The 20,330-nt window shown below is 39.8% G+C and overlaps 1 protein-coding gene across 1 annotated transcript in view; it reads left to right on the top strand.

Annotated features, from left to right (window-relative positions):
• The window catches only part of thsd7aa (thrombospondin, type I, domain containing 7Aa), a 414,658-nt gene that overhangs the window by 317,289 nt on the left and 77,039 nt on the right, over positions 1-20,330 (top strand). The window contains exon 10 of the mRNA XM_069913740.1: positions 1,514-1,646. Within this exon, the coding sequence (XP_069769841.1) occupies positions 1,514-1,646 (133 nt within the window). The remainder of the gene's footprint in view (positions 1-1,513; positions 1,647-20,330) is intronic.

The raw sequence follows: 20,330 nt of genomic DNA, 5'->3' as shown, positions 1-20,330 counted from the left end.
CAACTTTTTAAAATCAAAGCAGAAGCAAAGACTAAAGCTGATTTAAAAAAAAAAACACCAGAAATAATGGAAATATTCAACACATCAGGCTGCATTCTGTGGAGAGAGAAATAGTTAATATTTCACATTAATAACCCTTCATTAGAACTACAGAAGTAAGAAAACATTTTATTTTTAATTGCAGAGAAGAACAGCAGAGAAAAAAGAGGGAATGTCTGTGATGAGGGAAACCAAAGTTGTATAATCAAATGAGATCAATTTGTAGTTAATAAAAACTAAAAGAGCATGCTGGAATAAAGAGAGGTAGAGCACAGAAATTGCTGAAAATACAAAGCAAAAGAGAAAAAAAATTAAGCATATGTAGGGAGAAAGAGAGAGTTAAGATGGCTGACATTAAATTAAACTTTAAATGCTGGAAACATTCAGCAAGTCAGAATCTGAAATAAATGTGTTCTTTCAATCTCATGTATTCTATACAGTGTTGTCTTGCTACATCAGAGAAACCCAATGTAGATTTACAGACAACTTCATAAAAAAATAAGAAAATGTATAGCAGTGACATATAAATCAGATTCCCTTTTCGGAATGCAAAGATGGGATGCAGAAATATACAATTATATACCTCGAGAAAATTATATATAATTTAAGGAATAAATATATCTTTCTGATAATTTGATGCTCATACTTGCAGTAGGTATGAATTTATAAAGAGCTTTCCCTGAACATCATGAAACCTTGCTATCTCCTTGGGATAAATAAATGATGATATTGAGAAGGCAAAGTTGTGTGAATGGTGAGATATTTTGGTAACCAGGATTTTTTTTTCTTAATTTTTCTAACTATTCTGTTCTTTAGTTTCTATCTTTTTTCTTTCCATTTTTTTCCTCTTTTGGGGATTATAATTTGGGGGAGGAGGTTGGTGTGGTTTATTGGGGTATAATTTGTAGCATGTACAACTGATTTGAATATTTGTGTATTTGGATATTAATACATGTACAAAAATTTAAATAAAATATTCACAAAAAAAACTTCATTTAAAAAAAAACATGATCAGGCCATAAAAGCAGTGCAAAGTTTCCAGTCAGTCATATTCATTCTACATCCACTCCCACTCTGACCCATCTGCTGTTGGTCTCCTCCAATGTTCTTAAGAAACAGTGCAAACTCAAAAACAGCACTATAATGTCCTTCTAGGCATTTGGACTCACTTTTGAATTCCACAACCTGTTTACCAGCTTTGTCAGAATGGTCTGTTCAGATGCAAGGACAGTCACCTGACCTGCTTCAACCTTTTTTCTTTGATTATTGACCAACGAAAACAATATTTCCTTATCTACTTAATCAAAACTGTGCACATGAGCTCTTATTGAACATTGGATTGGAACAAAAGTATTGATTCCTGAACTGTAGGTAGAAGGTGGCAATCTCCAAGTTAAATTTTTCATTAAACTTTGAACACTGCAAAGAATCTAAGCCTCATTCATGAACCATTGTGATATTTCATTATTCACAGGAGATGATACTATAGCAAAACAATCTCGCCATCGCATCATCATTCAATTACCATCAAATGGAGGTCATGATTGTCCTGATACACTCTTTGAAGAGAAGGACTGTGAATCCTCTCATATCTGCAATAACTACAGGTAACAATTTTCATCAGGTGGAATATTATCTGACGTCAAATTCAACTTGTGCTGAATTTATACAAATTGTTATATAGTTAATATTTTACAAATGTTCCAAGCATCTTCATTCTTTATGTTAAAAAGGTACTAAATAATAAAAAGTGCCTTGTTTTCAGCTTATAGTCTTCAAGTCAGCTGACCTCAGCTGAAGCAGACAGCCATTACTTGCTCAGAAATATAGCAGGGGAACACATGGCAAGGTTTTTGATTTCTCATTGCAATTGTTTTTTTCTTACATAATATAGAATTGGGAATATTTTGAACTCTGCTGTTTGACAAAATAGTTTGACAGAATTTTATAGCCTGCATTATGGTGAATTTGTAACCCTTGAACCACTTAAATTGTCATTTGGGTGCCAAAGCTATATTCACTGTAAAGCTGGTAGCTGCATGGATATATTATATGCCCAGTTCAAGAGTGTTAGCTTAATTTCAAAAATAAATCCATACAATCAATTTGGTCCTTCAAATGAAGTTGATCATGATAACATCTTCCAGTTGAAAATATATTGATTTCTGTCAGAGGACAAACATATTGGTATTCTTGAAGTTAAAGATCGGTTGTACAATGTTCTGGCTTGAATGGTATTACTTTCAGGCTGGAACCATACAAGAGCAGGTAATGAAGGATAAGAAGACACACAATGAATGCATTTATTGCACTGATGTGGGTCAAGAAGAATACAACATTTCCATCTGTTGAAACAAAGGCCATCTGCTTCCAGCAGGCCATTCTATCAACAAGCTCTGGTCCCATCCACCACTACAGTTCCTTTCTTGCTGCTCTTCTCCGCGATCATTCCTCTTGAGTGACCATCTGCCCGCCCCATCTGCACAAAAACTATAGTCTCTCTGCCAATCGTCATGTTCCCTCTCACTCGACCTGCTGTCTGCTTCTTGATTACAGTCATGTGTTAAAAGCTTTCCTGAAAGATGTTTATAAATGGATAGTGAATGAAAACTACTTCCAGCTCTATCACTTCAATCTCTTAAAACAGACAGTGGGACTTGTGCATCAGAATTTTATGAAAAAGCACAGAGTTAATATTCTGAATTAGCACTGTGAACAAGATGAGAGGTTAAAGTTCAAAGTTCAGGTTTATTGTCAGAGAGCATATAGTACATGACATCACATGCAACCCTGAGAGTTTTTCCTCTGGGCCAGGTAGAATTTCTACATATCAGTAGTGCAATGAACTGTACTCCACAAAAGAGAGGTATCCAAATGAGTGAAATGTAAACAAAGAAAGAAAAGTAAACAACCTGACTGCAATTAGTCAAAGTCCTTAAATAAATCTCTGACTGAGTTTGTTGTCTCAGAGACTGATGGTGGTGAGGTAGCAACAGTTCCTGAACTTGGTGGTACGAGCTTTGTGTACCTCTTTCCTGAAGGCATCAGCGAGAACAGAGCATGTCCTGGGTGGTGTCTTTGATGATTGATGGCAGTGTTCTCTTCTCTTGATGGTGTAGAGCATATTGCGTGTGAAGTACTGGACTGTGACCATTACCTTTGCAGGGTTTTCCGCTCAAAAGGTATAGGTGCCCCATACCAGGCCATGATGCCGTTGGTCAGCACCCTTTCCACTGCACATCTGTAGAAGTTTTCATTGACATAGTGAACATCCGCAAACTCCTGAGGAAGTAGAGGCACTGATGTGGTTTCTTCACGATGACATTAGTTGTGTTGGTCCAAGAAAGATCCTCTGAGATAGTGACTCCCAGGAATTTAAATTTGCTTACCCTCTCCACCTCTGATCCCCCAATGATCACTGGATCGTACACCTCTGGTTTTCTCTTCCTAAAGTCTACAATTAGCTCTTTGGTTTTGGTGACATTGAGAGCAAGTTTGTTGTTAGTAATCATTCAGCAATGCTTTCAATCTCTCTTGTGGATGCTGGTGCATTGCCCTTTTTTAACAACCCATTGCTGTGACATCATCAGCAAATTTGTAGATGTTGATTTCGTACTGAGCCACACAGTCATAGATGCAAAGTGTGTTGAACAGGGGGCTCAGTACCTGTGGTGCTGCAGTACTAATGGAGATTGTGGAGGAGATCTTCTTACCAATCCTCATTGATTGGGGTCTAGAGGTGAGGAAATCCAGGATCCAATTACACAGTTGAGTATTGATGCCCAGGTCTTGGAGTTTACTTATCACTTTTGAGAGGATGGTGATGTTGAATGCTGAACTGTAGCTGATAAAGAACATCCTGATGTATTTGGCTTTGCTATCCAGGTGTTCTAGGATTTTGTATAGATCCAATCAGATGACATCCGCACTAGCAAATTGTAATGGGTCCATGTCACTGCTCAGGCAGGAGGTGATAATCTTCAACACCAGTCTCTCAAAACATTTCATCCCTGTGGATATGAGTGCCACTGGCTTGTAGTCATTTAGGCAGGCTTCTTGGGGACTACTAGGATTGAGGCCTTTTTGAAACAACTGGATACCACGAATTGCCAAAGTGAGATGTTGAAGATATCTGTGAATACATTGGCAAGTTGTTAGCAGAAACTTTCAGTAATCAAGCTACCAATCATTTGTAGAAAGACTGGCCACTTTTAATTCCATCTGCTTGAGATAGCTGGGGCACTGTGGTCTGACTAATATATGACTAAAGGATTTAGCCCCCCCACCCTCCTGCAATGATGAATGAATCCATGTATATTCATTAGTTTAAGCTCAGCACCTCATTTGACTTTCAATTCTGTTTCAGTTTGTAGAACACAAATCCATATCATTTAAATATATGTACCACAAAAAAGACAAATCACCTTGGTGATTTCCTGTACAAACACAAATCCATTTGCCTTGTTTGTGGAATGAAAATGATCACGTAGATGATGAACCAGAGATTTTTTTTTGAATTAAGTTACTTAACCAAATGAAAAATCTATTCTATTTCCTGACTTCTTTTTCTTTGGCTTGGCTTCGCGGACGAAGATTTATGGAGGGGGTAAAAAGTCCACGTCAGCTGCAGGCTCGTTTGTGGCTGACCAGTCCGATGCGGGACAGGCAGACACGATTGCAGCGGTTGCAAGGGAAAATTGGTTGGTTGGGGTTGGGTGTTGGGTTTTTCCTCCTTTGCCTTTTGTCAGTGAGGTGGGCTCTGCGGTCTTCTTCAAAGGAGGCTGCTGCCCGCCAAACTGTGAGGCGCCAAGATGCACGGTTTGAGGCGTTATCAGCCCACTGGCGGTGGTCAATGTGGCAGGCACCAAGAGATTTCTTTAGGCAGTCCTTGTACCTTTTCTTTGGTGCACCTCTGTCACGGTGGCCAGTGGAGAGCTCGCCATATAATACGATCTTGGGAAGGCGATGGTCTTCCATTCTGGAGACGTGACCCATCCAGCGCAGCTGGATCTTCAGCAGCGTGGACTCGATGCTGTCGACCTCTGCCATCTCGAGTACCTCGACGTTAGGGGTGTGAGCGCTCCAATGGATGTTGAGGATGGAGCGGAGACAACGCTGGTGGAAGCGTTCTAGGAGCCGTAGGTGGTGCCGGTAGAGGACCCATGATTCGGAGCCGAACAGGAGTGTGGGTATGACAACGGCTCTGTATACGCTTATCTTTGTGAGGTTTTTCAGTTGGTTGTCTAAGGGATAATTAAATATACATGGAGCAGAAATAGAATATGTAAAATTATAACACTGTTCAGGGCCTTCAGCCCTTGATATTTTGCCGACCTATGTAAACATACTTCATTACTCTCTAATTTTTCTCTACCTCACACGCAACCTTCCATTTTTCTTACATCTACGTGCCTATCTGAGAGTCTTTTGAATTACCTTATTGTACCAGTCTCCCTCACCACCCCCAGCAATACATTCCAGCAGCCACCTCTCTCGGAGTATAAAATTACCTTGGATATCTCCCCTAAACTTTCCTCCACTCACTTTAAATAGATGGCCTCCGGTATTTGCTATTTTTGTCCCAAGAAAATTGTGTTGGCTATCCACCCTATCCAAGACCCTCATAATCTCATGTACCAGATCTTAAATATGGTACTGGTAGTTGCACAAGATGAATCTAATTGAATTGTTTATATCTAGCATTTATCTCAAGATATGCTTCAGAGTCTAATAAATTTATGATGTAATATTTGTAACTTTAACAATACAGCACAGTAGAAAACCCTTGGGGCACATGAAATCTATGCTGAGCAATTACACCCAATTAACCTGTATGTTTTGGAGGGTGAGAAGGAACCAGAGCACCTGGAAAAAATTAACGCAGGTCACGAGAAAAACGTATACGCTGCTTACAGACAGCGCCGGGTTCAAACCCTCGTCATTGGTACTGTCATTGCAATTACTGCTGCATGAATCGTGCTGCCCGAATCTGTTCAACATGCAGATTTTGTTCACATCTGCAACATATTCCCAATCAAATTCGAATTGTTTTATTGGTGGTGCACCAGAACTACACAGCTCAACAAATAAAGAAATGTAAAAAAAACCTGTGCAATACAGAGAGAGAGAAAAAGTGCAAAAGTCTTTAAATGAGTCTCTGAGTGAGTTTGATGTTGTGGAGTCTGATGGGGGAGGGGTAGTAGCTCTTCCTGTACATGGTAGTGCTAGTCTTGTGGCACCTATACCTCTTTCCTGATGGTAGGCACACGCACACAAACTATAAATCATTATAATCTATCATATTTTAAGGAAATAAAAAGAGACACACATGACTGTATGTGAACAAATTTTTGAAAGTAACTGAGCAAATGAATCAGAAAAATAATAAGCATTTGAAACTTACCTACGTAGATGAGTAATTACATCATACTTGTTTTTGTACCAAACATTTATAAGTCAGTGATTCCGCCAAAGCTGGAATAGTGACTTCAGTTTGAGGCACCAAACTTTATTTAGGGGACCAGTACCTTGAAGAGTGTAAATATGAGCTTTTCTACAATGCCAGGAATGAGGAAATTCAATTAGATGGAAAAATGTCCTTAGCATGGTGAAGTATTTGGATGAAGTTGTTCAAAATGACAAGTAGCTTTTATGACAGTAGATAGAGAACAAGAAGTTTAACTGCATGGGCTTGCTAATTAGGATTTTACTCTCTGGAGGGGAGAAAAATGAGGGGAGATAGATTTGATAGGCTTGGTAAATAGAAGTCACAGATTCAAAGTGAGTGGCAGAGCAAAGAAAGATTTTTTGATCCAGTGTGTTATTGTCATTAGGAATGTGTGGTGCGCTGTTAGCCAGAATCAGACACAAGGTAAAGACGGTTCAACAGGCTTTAATCCACAAAGACTTCCATAGAGCCAGGTTGGCTGTAGCTGAAGTAACCCTGAATGAGATTCGGGAGGCCGGTGCAGGCTTACATCCTGGAGGGTGATTGACAGCCGGCCAGGTGTTGTCCTGTCCCCTTACACTCCTGCAGGTACAGAGGTTGCCCCCTGCAGTAGGCCGGTGGTGTACCACCACCGAATGTATAACATGAAATGATAGTGTGATAGAATTGTGCTTTTATTAATCTTTAGGAAAAGTCAAAATGTTATTTTAGTGAAGTTATTTTGTGGGTTAGACAGACAGACACAGACAAAATTTTGGAAGTTGAAAGGTCAGTTAATCCATTGTTTGGTTGAAGGTGCAAAAACAGTCATAAAACTGAAGTGATTCTTCATGGAAACTGAAGACAGTGGTGTTTGTTGAGAGACAGCATCTGTTCAAACAAGCTGGCTTTTGCTTCAATGATTTGTGTACACACAAATCTATCTGCTTATGACCTGAGCAAACAAATCAGATCCATCAGCTCATACTTCTGGAAGGGATGAGACTTCAAACAAAATCAGTAGTGATGTCATGTCGTGTGTTTAAAGACACTTCAAGGGGACACATTTGATATTGTATCCGCTTCATCTGAAGCCTGAGAGAGGTCCTATTGTGTGTGGGATGCACAAAATCAGTGGCAATGAAGAAGAGCCCTTCACTGTCTTTTTTGCCAAAAGAGAGCAGTTCTACCATGTCCCTTTGTAATGGTCACTTCATTTAACCCTTGCTGGTTTTGTGAAATCTTCATGTGAAACAGATTCCAGAGCCTCCATGCAAGAGAAGGGAATTTGTGGAAAATAATTCATATGAATAAACATTTCTCGGAAACAAAACTACAGGAATTTGTGAGTTTGAGAAGTTTCAAACGGCAGTTTTAAAGACTAAGTTTCAACACAAAAGCTTTCTGAGACTGAACTTTAAAATAATCTCTTCAGAAATTTACCTGAACTATAACAGTTTGGGTTTTGCCACACACACATATAATACAAGTTTGCGCATAGTGGGGTTATGTTTAGAGTTAAGTAAGATTTTATATTATTTAATCGGTGTTGATGAAAATTATTGTTTTGAAGATACCATTGTCTTGTTGAATTTCTATTGCTGCTGGTTAAGTCATAACAATAGCAAATCCAACTTCAAAATAGAATTAAGAAAGTTCTCAAAAAGAAAACAAATCACAAAATTGATGCAAAAGGATAGGGCAAAGGGATTGATAAGTTTTTTTCCAAAGAAAATTACATTTACAATAGGCCAAAATGGCCACATTTTACACTGAAATGATCTATAACACTTTGATTACAAAAGAGTTTGATCAGAAATGTCAAGACATATCTATTATGCAAATTACAGATTTTGATTTAATTCTTTGAAAATTATTAATAAATGACATCCAGATCACAGGGAATCTAGGCCATTAATAGAGAAAAAAAATTCTGTATTAATAATAATCTTACATTGGATTAGTGAAATATTTTTCTTTTTGATTGATCACAATGATCTTGCTGGGCTGCAGGATGGTGACAGCAATGAAATCTCACTGGGGTTAGATTTATTACCATGTTCAATAAACAGAAAGGTTGTTAAGGGCTTGCGAATCAAAGGATAGCAAATGGGCAATTGATATCACTTTCACTTTTGAATATCTCAATGAAATGTAAATTTAAATTTACATTATTACACAGATAAAACTTATCCCACTACAAAACTTGCTGTTTTCATGAAGGCACTGAAACCATCGGTACTGTAACACCTGAAAAGAGATGGGTTTTGCTATGCTCACAGCAGATCTTACACCATTTGAGAATTTTACAAATGTAAGTGTAAAAATCACCAAGTGACTTAATCCTTGTCAGTTTGCTACAGCAATATTTCATGTAAAACTATTACTGAGGAGGTTGGGTTAAAAATCAAGGTTCTAAGAAAGGGAGCCAACCTTCCTCAAAAACTAATCTCGACATTCAGCCAGCAAAGAATATAAGCCATATGAGCTCATCTCTCCCTATTTTTGTGCAATAGTACAGCACTAAAAAAATAATTAAAAAACAATAACCTAAACATACAAATGAGAGTGTATTGGTAGGATTAAATATCTGCCAAGGCAGTTTCAACTGTTAGAGCACAAACAGATATCCTAAAATGTTTGTCCAGGATTAAAATCTCCCCTTAGAAGTTCATTTCCAGTTATGTGGTTATTGTCTTCAAAATGACTGTGGCAGTCAGAAGAAGTCAGGATAGGGCTACCTGAATGCAGGCATGAAAAATGTATGATTTGTGTGAGGTATTTGGTGACCATCATGGAGGAGGGCAAAAACTCAAGGCTCAAATGATATGTGGAACAAGTCTTTTAAGTAGTTGTTTTAATTTTAGGAAGAGAATGAGGGGAAAGTCTAGTTAGCTTGATTCAGGCCAAAATAAACTCTCTTCATCTTTTACACTTCAACTTTTAGTCTTCAATATTTAACTGGTATTCACATTCAGTGAATAGGGGATTATTCTGTAAAAGGCAATTCAGAGGTCAGAGAGTGAAATGGCATGGAACAACCTTTTAGCCCCACGAGTCTGTGCTGACCAGGGGGTCTACCCGAGAGAGTCACATTTGCCTGTATTTGGCCCATTTCCCTCTAAACCAGTTGTTCTCAATCTTTTTCTTTCCACTCACATTCCACTTTAAAGCCCCTTTCACACATGCAATGGAGTAAATTGGCTATTCAGTGTCCCAGGATAGGAATGAAAGTTTGGCCTTTCACACTAGACCACTCCTAACTGGGACACTGAACGCTTTCACACTTGGAAAGATTATCCCCAGTGTTTGGTCTGTTCTACCTTTAATAGGAAGTGCCTGTTTCACAATTGTATGATCTCAACACCAGCATCTGCAAATGCCGGGGATTGTACTAGGGGTCCAGCAATCTCTGGCGTGAGATAACATAATCTGATGCCGGCATTGAGCAGATTTTGCTTTCACACTTGCCACTTTAAAGGCTGATTGGTGTTCCATTCCTGGGATCACTGGCAAGTGTGAAAGGGGCTTAAGTAATCCCTATGCCATCAGTGCTCTGTGATTAGTAAGAGATTGCATAAGGTGGTAGGTGAGTGGGAAGGGAGGGTTGAGAACCACTGCTCTAGACCCAATTGTTACTGAAATATTTTGCTTGAGAAAAATTGTCATTGGCCCATTTCCTTTGGAGTTATGAAACCGTGCACATAACGAATCAATTGGGTACGATTAAAAACTATGGTTTTCAAAGTTTTTCTTTCCACCCACATACCACCTTAAGCAATCCCTTACTATTCACAGACCACCTATGGCATGGGGAATACTTAAAGTGGCATGTGAATGGAATGAAAAAGTTTGAGAATCACTGTTGAGAATTAATATATCTATCCAAATATCTTTTACATGTTGTCATATACCACTTCCTCTGGTAGCTCATTCCTTCTACCCACCACCACTGTTAGAAAAGGTTGTCTCACAGGTCCCCTTTAAATATTTCCCCTCTCACTTAAGCTATGCCTTTTAGTTTCACTTCCCCACCCTGGAAAAAAGGATGTGACAGTTCACCTTACCTCAACCCCTTATGATTTTGGAAACATATTGGCAGGAAAAACAGTCCTCATTCATCCAGTTTCTCCTTGTAACTCAAATTCTCCAGTCCTGGTACCATCTTTATAAATCTTTTCTGCACCCTCTCATTTAATTGTATCTTTCTTGCAATATACGGTCACCTAAAAGCTATAATATGATGGCTTAATTCTTGTATTCAGCACCACCACCAATGAAGAAAACCATGCCATACACCTTCTTTACTACCTTGTCTACTGTCCATCATATTCAGGGAACTATGAAATTGTATCCCTCGATCTCTCTGTTCATCAATGCTTCAAGGGTTCAGCTGCTTACTATACAGATCTGGTCTTGGTTTAATTTTCTAAACTGCATTACTTCACTTTACCCACATTCCTAGTTGATCTAGATCCTATTGTAACTTTAGATAACTTTCCTTGATATCCGCCTGGTGCCAATTTTACTGTGATCTGCAGACTTTCCAGTCACGCATTGGCTAACTAATTTTGGATCCCTTTGGTCCAAGCTTCCAGACAATCTAACCATGGAGGACCTCATCAAAGGCCATGTAGATCATCCCAATTGCCCTCCCTCATTACCACCTTGGTCACCTTCAAAAACTCAATCTGATTTGTGAGCTACAATTTCCCATGGACAACATCAGGCAGGACCCCTGATGGAATTTAATGCACACAAATGTGCACCAATACTTTGGGGAGTCAAATTTTGGTGGAATGTATACAGTAAATGGCAGTACATTTAGGAATGTTGATATACAAAAGGGTCTCGGGTTCCACATGAAAGGTTTACTGAAAGTAGTGATACAGATTGTTGGGTCAAGAAGATTTTCAGCTTGTCTTCAAAGGCCAAGACATTGGAACTGAGTTATAACATCACGTTGTAGCTGTATAAAACATTGGTTCTTTCTCACTTGGAGAATCAAGTACAGTTTTGGTCTCCTCTCTATGTATTTGCAATAGAGTGAGTGTAAAAGAGATTCATCAGGATGTTGCTTGGAATGCCAGTTTTAAAAAGAGATTGGTTTTATTCTCATTGAAATGTGGGAAGCCGAGTTGTGACATTGCAGAGGTTTATAAGATTATGAGGAGTGTAGATAGGATGGGTCGTCTGTCTTTCTCCTAATGCAGGAGAGTTTAGAAGGGCATAGGTTTAGATGAGAGTGGAGAAATTCAAAGCAGATCTGAGGGGTAGGTTTTTCACACAGATTGTGCTAGTTGTATGGAATGAGATGCCAGAGGAGGTGGTAGGTGCAGAAAAGTTTACATCATTTAAAAGGCAAGAACTTAGATAGGAAAGGGACATAGGGATGTGGGTCTGATGCAGCCAAATGGGATAGTCATCATGTTTGGCATGGAGCTAGATTGAAAGGGCCCTGTAATGGTTAAAGTGAATTGAAAGTTGCAAGCAGTCTGTGAGTAGTGATTGTTTACATGTTCTTTTGAGTGACAGCTAGCAACGTCTTCAAGCCAAGGTCTTATAGTTCGTTAGGGGTTACACATATTAGTTAAATAAACTTTGTTCTATGAAATAGGAATTAGTTTTGTTCCAACAATTTATTGATTGTTTAACAAATTTTAGCACTGTATAACAATTTTTAAATGGCTTGTAACAACAGTTAGCAACTGATAATAACATCAACAATATTTCATTATCTCTGAAAAACTCAACTTTAGTGTGGATTTGTTTGAATGAGTCATAGACAACCACAACATTCTAATATCCTCCAAGCAATTATAAAGGAAAATAGTCAATAAAAAATGGAATTTAAGACAATAGAATGTTTGAAATTGGATATGAAATTCAAACGGGATTGACTGGACTCTGTTTAGAGTCTTTTAAAACCAGGAGGTACGATCGTCAACAGCATCACTAAGGCTATTGAAGAAGTATAAGCCTTACTAAAGGATTCTTTCCGTGTGTTTATTGTATGTTAGAACACAGTTTGAAGAAAGTGCCACTTGTCGTTTGAGGATTGTTTTTGTTTTGGAGCTATTATTGTGCATGTTTGATGTATGAGTGCATCTGAATGGATAATATAGCAGCTGGCTCTGAAGCTGCAGCATCTGAGGAGCTACCTGTTGAGAAGATGAAGGTCACAGATCTTAAAGAAGAATTGCAAAAGTGACGATTAGATACAAGTGGAAATAAAACTATTCTTCAAGCAAGATTGAATGGGGCAATAGAAAGAGAGAAGGTTTCTGCTGCTGGGAATATAAATCCCACAGAAGTAAGGCAAAAACCATTTACAGAATCTATGATCAGCCATTTAGAAGTATTTGAAGGTATGCCACAAGATGGTGGTGTGGAGGATGGACAATCCAAAAGTGAGACTAAAGTCAGATATTAAGACAATATCTGACATACAGGATGATGTGTGACAAGAAAATAGTGTGTCAAATACTGGAATCAGAAAAAGCAAGTGGAGGTCTAGCACAAACTCCAGTGTTTCAAGTACTGCACCTACGTGTGTCAAAGTTAAGACTGAAAAGGCCGCTCTTGAAACAGAACAAGAATGGCTCAAGGATGAATATGCCTTAGGAGAACTAACGGAAGAGCAGAAGGAACAGCTACAAAGGGAGGTCAGTGATTTTTCAACAATCACTGGAGAAGGGTGTGGTGCTGCAGGATTGGGGTCATGGTGGACAACTGTCTGTCAGGATGGAAGCCTGCGATGAGCGGTGTGCCTCCAGGATCGGTGCTAGGTCCCCTGTTGTTCATAATTAATATTAATGATTTGGATGATGGGGTGGTTAACTAGGTAAGTAAATACACAGACGATATGAAAATAGAGGGAGTGGTGGATAGCGAGGAAGGTTTTCAGGGATTACAGAAGAATTTGGTTTGTCTGGAAAATTGGGCTGAAAGATGAGAAATGGAATTAATGTAGAGAAGTGTGAGCTGCTTCATTTCGGAAAAAATAATCAAAATAGGACATATGTCGTAAAGGGGAGGACATTGGGGAATGCACAAGAACAAAGAGATCTTGGAGTTATGGTGCAGTGTTCCATGAAGGTGGATTCCCATGTTGACAGTGGTTAAGGAGGCATTTGGTATATTAGCCTTTATAAATTATAGCATAGAGTATAGGAGCTGGGAAGTGATGCTGTGACTGTTTAAAGCATTGGTGAGGCCAGGTTTGGAGTATTGTGTTCAGTTCTGGTCTCCAAATTATAGGTAGGATATAGATAAGGTGGAGAGGGTGCAGAGAAAATTTGCAAGGATGTTGCGTGGCTTAAAATACCTAGAGTACAGAGAAAGATTGAAGAGGTTAGGACTTTATTCATTGGAATGTAGATGGTCGAGAGGGGATTTGATAGAGGTGTTTAAAATTATGAAGGGAATAGATAGACTAGATGCAAGTAGACTCTTCCCCCTGAGATCAGGGGAGGTTGAAACAAGAGGACACAAGTTGAAGGTAAGAGGGCAAAATTTTAGGAGAAACATTAGAGGATACTTCTTCACTGAGAGAGTGGTGGCTGAATGGAATAATCTTCTGGAGGATATAATTGAGGCAGAGTTAATTCTTTCATTTAAGAGGAGGCTGAATATATACATGGATAGGAGGGGGTTGGAGGGTTAAGGACGGAGAATAGGCGGGGGGGTGGAATCTAGTGGAGTTGTTTGAGTGAACTGGCATGGACTTAAAGGGCTGAGATGGCCTGTTTTTATGCCAATAAATTGTTATATGTTATTTGGTTTATATGGAACAGGAACAGCAAAGAAAGAAAGAGGAATAGCTAAGGAGGCAAAAGGAGCAACTGGAACGGAGAAAAAAAATAGCTGTTAATGAGTCAAAGGCGAGGGTGTGAGAAGGCTCTGAGGTATCTGGTGCTTGAAGTAAATTATCTAAACCGTCTAATGTTTTGAGGAAGGACAACAGAGAAAAAAAAATTAAAATCAAGGCTGAGCCAGTGCCATGGTCATGAGAAATGTTTTGTCCTGGAGAGTGGTGCCAAATCTCAAACCCCAATAACGAACCCTATGAATAGAGATCCGAGCCTAATAACATCTTATGAAGCTGAATACTACCCAGTCCCAACAGGTAACAGAAATCCATGTGAACAAAGTAACTTATGCCCAGGAATGAGAAGGAAAAATGAAATGGCTGCATTGTTAATTCAGTTACAACCTCTCTCTTCTCTGCCCAAAGGAAAGATTCCAGTTTTTGATGGTGATCCACTTCAATTCCAAGCATTTACGAAAAACTTGGAACAGAGGATTGAAATTAAGACCCAAAGCTCAGAGGATTGTCTATATTATTTGAAACCCTTCACGAGTGGACAGCCACATGAATTTGTAAAGAGTTGTCATCATATGGCTCTGAACGAAGGATTCAAAAAGACTAAATTTTTACTAAAGAAGCATTTTGGCAACAAATATAAAATTGCTGTAACTTAAGGCTCTTTTGGGGTCATCAATAAAACTGGATGACACAAAGGCTTTACAGAGTTATGCCCTCTTTCCAAGAGGATGTTGCAATGTCATGACAGAGATTGGCCATCTACGAGAGCTTGCAATATATACCAATTAGATAATCATTTTAAATAAATTACCCTACCGGATGAGAGAACTATGGAGAGGTTCAGTTGTTGAATACCAGAAAAGATGCAATAAAATGGCTACTTAAGGATTTGATGAAGTTCATTGAAGGACAAGTGGACGTTGTCACAGATCCAGTGCATGGAAATATCAAAGGCACTCAATCGGTAAGTAGACGTTAAGAGGTCCAAAACATATCCTCAAGCAAAATTTTAAAAAGTACATTTGCCATCTCGCTGGCAGTGCTGGACAAAGAAATTAAGGAAAATAAATGTTTGCCTGTTGTCAACAAATGTTTGTTCTATAATGACAAGCAAGCTTTGGAAAAGCGTGTATAGATGGAAAAGAAGATGAAAAGTGAGAAAATCACTTTTTTTTTTAAAAAGGAAAATGGGAGCTCATTTTGATTGTTGGCGCAAAGGACACATCCACAAAATCTGCAAAAAGTGACTCAGCTGTGACATGTGTAGCCAAAAGCATCCTAAAATGGTACACATCTTCCAGGAATAGGATACAGAAAAGGAACAAATGACAAGAAAAGAAGCAAATGAAACAGTGCTGAAGCCTCGGGTATTGACAAGTTGTCTTACCAGGGCCGGTGAGAACATCTGCAAACTTTTAATAGTACCTGTATAAGTCTAGGCCAATAGAGGAAGTGCAATAGTTTCTTGACCCAGAAATTATTGCGTCATTTTGCACCGTGGGGCTAATGAATAAATTCAATCTTCAAGGAAAAAGATCAAAAATTCTATTGAGAATTAAACATATTGAACCCAATGTTGTTTTAGGCTGAGATATCGCTGGACTGGATAGTAACAATTTTTGTGAACTCGCAGGCGTATACACTCAGAAGACCTGTGCGTAAAGGAAACATCCCACATCAAAACGACATTGAACCATGGATATATTTGGAAAAATGTTTGTTTACGCAAAATCAACTCTGAGATTGAGTTGCTGATTGGTTCAGATGAACCAAAAGCTCTGGAACAACTAGATATGTCAAGTAATGTGGGAGATGGACTTTACACTGTTAAAACTATGCTTGGTTGGATATTAGGAGGAAGAAATTAGGTTCAAAAGCAGACAGCTATAAGTGTCAACAAGATATCGATTGTTAACCTTGATAGGCTGTGGGAGCAACAGTTCAAGATTGACTCTCCTGTGTGTCTCAGAGACAACCAAGACCCTTCACAGGAAGACCAGCAGTTCTTGGAATCAGTATCAAAATCTGCGAAGCTGGATAATGATCATTATTGCATTGGATTACCTTTAAAGAAAAGTGAAATAGGCATGCCTGATAATTGGTGTTATTGAGCAACATACACTGAATTTAAAGAGAAGATTCAAGAATTTTTCCTTTCATTCAGACTATATCAAATGTGTCTGACATGATATTTAAAGGTTATGCAGGGAAAGTACCAAATAATACCTTGGAACTTGGTGATGGCAAAAAAAATAGGACTCACCGCACCATGGGCTTTTGCATCCAAAGAAGACAAATCTTCGAGTGATGTTTGATAGTGGAGCGACCGTTTGGGGGGGCTTCACTAAATTCTCAACTCTTACAGGGTCCAGATTTGTTCAGTTCATTAATAGGAGTCTTAACTAGATTCTGTAAAGATCCTGTCACTATTACAAGCAATGTTCCATCAGATGAATGTACCAAATGAAGACTGTGACCTGATGGAGACTATGGTCATAACATGGTAGAATACAGAATGACAAGGCCTCCAATTGGAGAGACTTAGGAAGTGTGCTGAGGACAATATGGAACAATTTAGCTCTCAAGCTATAAGAACCATCAGGAATAACTTCTATTTGGATGACTGTCTCACTTCTGCAGCTACAGTAAACAAAGCAATTGCTCTTTATCATGAGTCCAGAGATATCTCCAACAAAGGAGGTTTTCTTCTTACCAAATGGACAAGTAATAGTCACCAGGTATTGGCTGCCTTACCTGAAAGAGAGAGGGCAAAATTAATGAAGAATTTGGACTTAGACCACGACAACCTTCCTGTGGAGAGGGTGTGAAGTGTATAATGGTGATTTAGTGTGACGATTTTAAGTTCAAAATCATTTTGAAAGACCGACCTCTCTCAATAAGGGGGCTTCTATCAATAGTCAGTTCAATATACGATCCTCTAGGAATATTAGCACCAGTTTTCCTGACTGCCGAGAGGATCCTGCAAGCTTTGTATAGGAAAAAAGATTGATTGGGATGATGAGAAATCAGAATCCAATGTACAACAAAGGACATGTGGATACAGGTTTATCATAAGCTGGAAGACTTCAAAATTGACAGATGCTTCAAACACAAAAATTTTGGAACTGTGACATCTACTCATTTGCATCATTTTGCTGATACATGTGAAGATGTTTATGGAACTTGTTAGTTACCTGTTACTGCATGATAACAAGGATCAGCTACATTGTGGATTTGCAATGGGAAAGGCATTGAAATCATTCACAATCCTATAAATGGAGTTGACGGCTGCTACCATGGCAAGCAGGAAGGACACAATGTTGAGAAGAAAGTTGCAGATGAAACTAATAAATTCTATATTTGGGACTGATAGCACTTCTGTGCTCAAAATACGACAGCAATAAAACTACAAGGTTTTGAACTTTTGTGGCTAATAGAATTACAGAAATTGACAAAGTCTCGCATCTAATAGAGTGGAGATATGTTAACGCAGTTAACAATCCTGCCACTCTGGCTTCCTGCAGATTGAAATACAAGTCAGACTGAAAGAAATGTGAGTGTTTAGGCCTCGATTTCTTCTACAGCCTCAAAAGGAGTGGCCTCAAAATCCTGATAAATGAAAAGAAGTTTTACCAGAGGACCTTGAAATCAGGAAAACGAACTGCAAATGCTGTTCAGATCATGTCTGATACAGTTACCCACTGTGATAATACAGATTCTATCACCAATGTGTATATGTACAGATTGTAGTGTCGGATGACTATGATTGGCTGAGAGCATAGCCACGCCTACTGGCAGGTCTTAAAGGGTTGCTCCTAGCCAGACCAGGTCATTCTGGACTGGTCGATCTACATGTAATACGCTCCGGTCTTCTAGTTAATAAAAGCCTTGGTTTGGATCAACAAGCCTTTGATACTTTCAACGTGCTCTACACTCGCTTAATTCATTACTACCTGGAATCGTTTGAAAAGGCAACAGCATTGATGATCAGATTTAAAAGATGGTTTCTGAATCTCAGCAGAAAGAACAAAAAAAACAAGCGATGTTCCTGCTCAATTTTAATTGGATAACATCCTGCAAGGAGATCTACCACACAAAAAACACAGGTGATCTTAAGACTCAAGAAAAAGGAGAGTTCTCACAGATAAAGAATTCATTAATGCTGAATTGGAGGTCATCTGCTTTTGCCAGAGGAAGAGATTTGCAGATGAAATTTCAAGTCTGAAAAAAAGAATTAATATGCTAAAGGTAAACTTTGTTGTCACCAGGATAGTTACATAAGGTAGACATATATGGAAGCAGGTGCAATTTATATTGGATTTGTTCTGGAAATTATGGATGTGCAGCGGCCCGCGAACCGAGTCATGACCAGGGTAACAAAATGGCTGGTAATCTTGAGGGTCCTGCAGGGACCAACAGCTGTCATCCTGTGTGACCTCCTGCATGGCGGGAAACACTGGGCAACAGCAGGAATGACAGCCAGCACTGCAATTATGTTACTCCTATTGTCAGAAGCAAGGAGTGAATATAAACAGAGCTGGCCAAGCAATAAATCAGTCTTTAACCTTGACTTGACTGTGTGTGTGCTGTTCTTACTCTCCACTTTGCAAAGCACACATGTTACATTGGTGACCCTGACAGATCCAACTGGCAGTTGGACCTGAAGATGATGGACAAAGCAGCTCTCCATGCAGTCTCTGTAAAGCTGCCAATATTATGGGCATCATAGCCACACGTGTGATTCAAACAGCCCAAGGCGCAGTTCCACCTTTGAAAGATCACCGCCGATGACACCCACTATTATTACATAGTGATCTCGCTCGACCAGGACACAGCAGCGAGGGTCATCGATCTACAGTAGCCTCCAGAGCAAGGCAAATACAATGCTCTCAAAGAGCTACAAACCTACACTTTCAGGCGGTCACGGCATGAGCGCTCCACCCATTTCCTGCGTTTGGACGGTTTGGGGGACATGGCCCCATCTCCCCTCATGAGCGAGATGCTCGCACTTGCCAAGGGGCACAAGCCTTGCCTACTCTTTGAGCATATTTTCTTGGAGCAGCTGCCCATGGATATCTGACTCTTGCTCACCAACCAAGGCTTCAGTGACCAGAGGAAAGTCGCAGGCTGGGCGGACATGCTCTGGAGAGCAAAGAAGGAAAGCAGTGCTTCAATGGAACAGATTGTCAACAGATGGGAAAAAAGGCCACAGCAGATGGAGAGGTAAGTGGACACCCCCCTACCCAAGCATATTGCTATTATCATCAATGATAGGGTGCCGTGGCCCATCGATTTGCACACCCTGCGTGTTTCCAGGAATTGCCATGGCCAACCACCCTTAATTGCTGCAGTGGTTGGCCAATATGGGACTTTCAGTCGGGAAGGTGGTTCGTCATGGACACCAGTGGTGAAATAAGTGTCTTTTCCCCCCCCATGGCCTACAACACCCGGAACACCATGCCGGGCCTGGCACTGAGGGCATTGAACAGCACCACCTTATAAACTTACGGCATCTGCACCATCCCCCTATGATTTACTGGGCACCAATTTAAGTGAACTTTTACTGTAGTGGCAGTGCCGCAACTGCTCCTGGGAGCAGATTTCCTGCGCACCCACAGCCTGCAGGTAGACTAAAAAAGGTCAGCATTTGGTGCAAGCCAGAACTTTTCAAACAATGCCCCTGGGGGAAGCAAAACCTTTGGCCCCCCCACCTCGACTCCGTCACACTGTCTGACAATGTACACATACATCCTGGCAATTTACCTGCAATCATGACATCACAATTCTTCTCCGCAGAATCAAAACATGGAGTAAGGAACCACATCCTCACCAAGGGTCCCTGCCCCACTCCAGGGCACACTACCTTCCCCCCAAAAAAAACTTGCCCTCGCCAAAGAGGAATTTAAGAAAATGGAGGAGTTGGACAGCAGCAGTCGGACAGCCCCTGGGTCTTCCCCCCTAGACATGGAGGCAGCAGGAGGGTGGAGGCTGTGTGGTGATTACCAATGTCTAAACAAAGCCAACACACTGGACAGA

The sequence above is a fragment of the Narcine bancroftii genome, chromosome 1 (assembly GCF_036971445.1).
Source record: "Narcine bancroftii isolate sNarBan1 chromosome 1, sNarBan1.hap1, whole genome shotgun sequence".
Lineage (NCBI taxonomy): Eukaryota > Metazoa > Chordata > Chondrichthyes > Torpediniformes > Narcinidae > Narcine > Narcine bancroftii.
Note: the sequence above shows the minus strand (reverse complement) of the source record. Positions and strands in the feature narration are given on the sequence as shown.